This window comes from Taudactylus pleione, unplaced genomic scaffold, assembly GCF_031769625.1.
Source record: "Taudactylus pleione unplaced genomic scaffold, aTauple2 ptg000021l, whole genome shotgun sequence".
Classification (NCBI taxonomy): Eukaryota; Metazoa; Chordata; class Amphibia; order Anura; family Myobatrachidae; genus Taudactylus; species Taudactylus pleione.
In genome coordinates, this window is record NW_028284423.1 from 123,572 (window position 1) to 129,571 (window position 6,000).

Consider the following 6,000-nt stretch of genomic DNA (forward strand, 5'->3'; position numbering starts at 1 on the left):
CACGCTTGTCGCTGCTGCTTTGAGGATGCAAGTGTGGCTACATCGCACACAAGTCACAAACACATTAAAAAAAATAGTTTTTAATTTTTTGGAACACTTTGAGAGTTACACCACCCTTTAACAGACAGACGCACGCTTGTCGCTGCTGCTTTAAGGATGCAGGTGCGGCTACAGCCCACACATTTCACAAAGACCGAAAAAAAAAGAACAATATTTTAATTGTTTGTGTAGAACACTTTGAGGGTGTCACCACCCTTTAACAGACAGACGCACGCTTGTCGCTGCTGCTTTAAGGATGCAGGTGCGGCTACAGCCCACACAATTCACATAGACAGAAAAAAGAAGAAGAATATTTTTATTGTTTGTGGAGCACACTTTGAGGGTGTCACCACCCTTTAACAGACAGACGCACGCTTGTCGCTGCTGCTTTAAGGATGCAGATGCGGCTACATCGCACACAAGTCACAAACACATTAAAAAAATAGTTTTTTATTTTTTGGAGCACTTTGAGAGTTACACCACCCTTTAACAGACAGACGCACGCTTGTCGCTGCTGCTTTAAGGATGCAGGTGCGGCTACAGCCCACACATTTCACAAAGACCAAAAAAAAAAGAACAATATTTTAATTGTTTGTGTAGCACACTTTGAGGGTGTCACCACCCTTTAACAGACAGACGCACGCTTGTCGCTGCTGCTTTGAGGATGCAAGTGTGGCTACATCGCACACAAGTCACAAACACATTAAAAAAATAGTTTTTTATTTTTTGGAACACTTTGAGAGTTACACCACCCTTTAACAGAAAGACGCACGCTTGTCGCTGCTGCTTTAAGGATGCAGGTGCGGCTACAGCCCACACATTTCACAAAGACCGAAAAAAAAAGAAAAATATTTTAATTGTTTGTGTAGAACACTTTGAGGGTGTCACCACCCTTTAACAGACAGACGCACGCTTGTCGCTGCTGCTTTAAGGATGCAGGTGCGGCTACAGCCCACACATTTCACAAAGACCAAAAAAAAAAGAACAATATTTTAATTGTTTGTGTAGCACACTTTGAGGGTGTCACCACCCTTTAACAGACAGACGCACGCTTGTCGCTGCTGCTTTAAGGATGCAGGTGCGGCTACAGCCCACACAATTCACAAAGACAGAAAAAAGAACAATATTTTAATTGTTTGTGTAGCACACTTTGAGGGTGTCACCACCCTTTAACAGACAGACGCACGCTTGTCGCTGCTGCTTTAAGGATGCAGGTGCGGCTACAGCCCACACAATTCACAAAGACAGAATAAAGAACAATATTTTAATTGTTTGTGTAGCACACTTTGAGGGTGTCACCACACTTTAACAGACAGACGCACGCTTGTCGCTGCTGCTTTAAGGATGCAGGTGCGGCTACAGCCCACACAATTCACAAAGACAGAAAAAAAAAGAACAATATTTTAATTGTTTGTGTAGCACACTTTGAGGGTGTCACCACCCTTTAACAGACAGACGCACGCTTGTCGCTGCTGCTTTGAGGATGCAGGTGGAATCTAGACGGGATTTGGAACCGAGGACACACTACCTCCATCAATTGTCTAAATCCCACTGCACTAATGTCGGATACCGGACGCACGTCTAACACCAACATAGCAGTCAAGGCCTCAGTTATACGTTTTGCTTCAGGATGACTGCTGTCGTACTTCATCCTCATCGCTAGGGACTGTTGGAGGGTCAATTGTTTAGTAAAAGTAGTGATGTTCCTACTTCCTCTCTGGGATGATGAACAACTCCCAGCAGCAGCAACAGCACTAGGAGGAAGAGGTTCTTGATCTTTCCCTATTTTATTTTTATCTGAGAAAGTTTGGTCCTCCATTTATGTTATATTGATATATATACGTGCGGCTAAAGCGCACACAAACACAGAAAATATTATTTTATTTTTGCTGGAGAGTAGTGCACTTTGTGGGTTACACCACCCTTTAAGAAATGAGCCAGCCGGCTCTTTACTTATGGGACACAGGCGCACGCTTGGCGCTGTTTCTTTGTTGATGCACGTGCAGCCACAGTGCACACAATTCACAAACACAGAAAATAATTTTTTTTTTGGTTTGGACTGGAGTGTACTTTCGGGGGTTACAGCACCCTTAACAGTCAAGCCAGCCGGCCCTTTACTTATGACACAGGCGCACGCTTGGCACTACTTTGTTGATGCACGTGCGGCTACTGCGCACACAATTCACAAACACAGAAAATAATTTTTTTTTAGGTTTGGACTGGAGTGTACTTTCGGGGGTTACAGCACCCTTAACGGTCAAGCCAGCCGGCCCTTTACTTATGACACAGGCGCACGCTTGGCACTACTTTGTTGATGCACGTGCGGCTACTGCGCACACAATTCACAAACACAGAAAATTATTTTTTTTTGGTTTGGACTGGAGTGTACTTTCGGGGGTTACAGCACCCTTTAACGGTCAAGCCAGCCGGCCCTTTACTTATGACACAGGCACACGCTTGGCACTACTTTGTTGATGCACGTGCGGCTACTGCGCACACAATTCACAAACACAGAAAATAATTTTTTTTTAGGTTTGGACTGGAGTGTACTTTTGGGGGTTACAGCACCCTTAACGGTCAAGCCAGCCGGCCCTTTACTTATGACACAGGCGCACGCTTGGCACTACTTTGTTGATGCACGTGCGGCTACTGCGCACACAATTCACAAACACAGAAAATAATTTTTTTTTAGGTTTGGACTGGAGTGTACTTTCGGGGGTTACAGCACCCTTAACGGTCAAGCCAGCCGGCCCTTTACTTATGACACAGGCGCACGCTTGGCACTACTTTGTTGATGCACGTGCGGCTACTGCGCACACAATTCACAAACACAGAAAATTATTTTTTTTTGGTTTGGACTGGAGTGTACTTTCGGGGGTTACAGCACCCTTTAACGGTCAAGCCAGCCGGCCCTTTACTTATGACACAGGCACACGCTTGGCACTACTTTGTTGATGCACGTGCGGCTACTGCGCACACAATTCACAAACACAGAAAATAATTTTTTTTTAGGTTTGGACTGGAGTGTACTTTTGGGGGTTACAGCACCCTTAACGGTCAAGCCAGCCGGCCCTTTACTTATGACACAGGCGCACGCTTGGCACTACTTTGTTGATGCACGTGCGGCTACTGCGCACACAATTCACAAACACAGAAAATAATTTTTTTTTTGGTTTGGACTGGAGTGTACTTTGGGGGTTACAGCACCCTTTAATGGTCAAGCCAGCCGGCCCTTTACTTATGACACAGGCGCACGCTTGGCACTACTTTGTTGATGCACGTGCGGCTACTGCGCACACAATTCACAAACACAGAAAATAATTTTTTTTTTGGTTTGGACTGGAGTGTACTTTCGGGGGTTACAGCACCCTTAACGGTCAAGCCAGCCGGCCCTTTACTTATGACACAGGCGCACGCTTGGCACTACTTTGTTGATGCACGTGCGGCTACTGCGCACACAATTCACAAACACAGAAAATAATTTTTTTTTGGTTTGGACTGGAGTGTACTTTCGGGGGTTACAGCACCCTTTAACGGTCAAGCCAGCCGGCCCTTTACTTATGACACAGGCGCATGCTTGGCACTACTTTGTTGATGCACGTGCGGCTACTGCGCACACAATTCACAAACACAGAAAATATATTATTTTTTTAGCACTTGGGGGGAGCGCCCCTGATGGACAGAGCACCCCCTGGACAACACTACAGCTCTCCTTTAGGACTGGGACACTGCACAGGACTTTGGAGTGGACACAGCCCCTATGGAGAACTGACTGCACAACACAGTCCAGCCAGCCCCTATGGACTTTGAAGTAGTGGACACAGCCCCTATTAACAACAGCAGCACAGCACAACACAGCCAGCCCCTATGGACTTTGAAGTAGTGGACAACAGCAGCACTACACTACACTACACTACACAGCCCTAACTCCCACCCTCCCTCTTCACTGTCCACAGCCGAGTGAGAAAATGGCGCCGACGCGGGTACCTTATATAGGATCCAAAACCCGCGAGACTCGGAAGGCGGGATGATGACGTTTTGCCTCGATTTCAGATCCGAGTCAGGCGGGAAAAGTCGAGCCTGACTCGGATCGGACTCGGATCGGGGGGGCTCGGGGGGTTCGGATTTTAGAAATCCGAACCCGCTCACCCCTAATTTTTACCCTCGATACTATTTGCTCCTAGAAGTTTAAACGAGTCCTTAGGACTTCAATGTTTCTTATGAATCACCATTCTACCACTATTTTGAAATTGTTATTTTTTTACATCGATGTTATGGTAATAGACTTATGCGACATCGATGGTGTGTTTAAATGTATGAAATATCTGTATTTAATTTCTGTTTTTTGATACGATTGCATCTATAATTATTTTGCACTCATAATGTGATGTAATATTATCCTCTTATATTACAATACAACATAATGTAATATAATACTAACCTTATAATATATGGTGATTGAATTTATGGTGTATGGATTTGTCTTTCATATGTTGATGATCATTTTGGTCTGATACATTTTTATATTGTGTATAATCCTTTTATTTATTTTTGTGTTATATGTGTCTATTTAAACAAGTGTTAATTCATTCAACCTAGTATTGTTTGTTTATAGCAAACATATACACATAGTTACACTCTGGCAGGCACCGGCTTATGACGTCACATTGCCGCGGCTATAGCACGTGGTGTTGGCGTTCATATGCCTGTGTCCTGCAGGTGAGAGTAATTTCTCTAATACCTGTGGCTACATAGGTCTGTTTGTATCATTGTGTTATTGTAACCTGTTGTCCCTGATGAAGGGGGAAACGTTGGCAAATAAAGGACCGTTTTAAAAGATTAAACAAGTCAACTGAGTGCCGTCCTGTTCACGATTTATATATATATATATATATATATATATACATATATATATATATATATATTATATATAGTTACCCCAAATGGGCGGCACTCAATAGACTTCCAAAAGTAAATACAACACTTTATTCCAGGTACAACCTTTATTTTTGTTTTCAGGCAGTCGCTTGTCTACACTGGAAGAAGAAAAACTTTTCACAGAAAGTAAGGCGCTTTGCACTCAGCTACCACAAGATGGCTCTGTATGAAGGAAGATTTCAGTGGTCAAATTAGTTGGGAACTTCTGTCAAAATAATTAGAGATGAAGCTGGAGGTGTCTAGGATGAACGTATACCATATAACTATTTTTTTTTTATTTTTTTTTGCTGTATATATTTTTATATGAACTTATCTACACTTATAACTGCTATTTCATAGAAAAGAGAAAAGTGAGATCCAAATAGAAATGTCACTTTGTGGTACTCGTGGAGGGTGCATGACTTTTCTACAAAATGTGACCTGGGAGAAGTGAATGAAAACTTGGTTAAACCATCCTGGACCCCAAATAAGGCTGTCAGTGTCCTTAAGGAAAGGACTGGAGTTTTTTTTTTAAAGGTGTCAAATGGCTGATTTTTGCACTTTTTTATTCATGGTGGAAACAAGTGTTCTTCATCAAATTAAAGTTTTCCCAGCATTTTGGGGTATAGAAAAATGTTTGTATTGTATTTTTTTATACAAGTTTGTAAATAGTTGAAATAAACACTTTTACCTCACATCTGCTTTAAAACCTCCTCTCCCGTCAATAAATCTCCGTATACCTGTCCCACATCATTTACACCTCCACATACCTGTCCCACATCAGTTACACGTCCACATACCGATCCCACATCATTTACACCTCATCATACCTGTCTCACATCATTTACACCTCATCATACCTGTCTCACATCTTTTACACCTCATCATACCTGTCTCACATAATTTACACCTCCACATACCTGTCTCACATCATTTACATCCCTCCATACCTGTTCCACATAATTTAAACCTCCTCATACCTGTCCCACATCATTTACACCTCCACATACCTGTCCCAGATCAGTTACACATCCACATACCTGA

At 43.0% G+C, this 6,000-nt stretch overlaps 1 protein-coding gene across 2 annotated transcripts in view; it reads left to right on the forward strand.

The window, feature by feature from the left end:
* The window catches only part of TMEM154 (transmembrane protein 154), a 55,696-nt gene extending 50,124 nt beyond the window's left edge, over positions 1-5,572 (forward strand). For both annotated transcript variants that reach the window (XM_088447880.1, XM_088447889.1), the window contains exon 5: positions 5,059-5,572. In XM_088447880.1, the coding sequence (XP_088304006.1) occupies positions 5,059-5,147 (89 nt within the window). In that variant the 3' untranslated portion in view covers positions 5,148-5,572. The remainder of the gene's footprint in view (positions 1-5,058) is intronic.
* Positions 5,573-6,000: the final 428 nt, after the last annotated feature.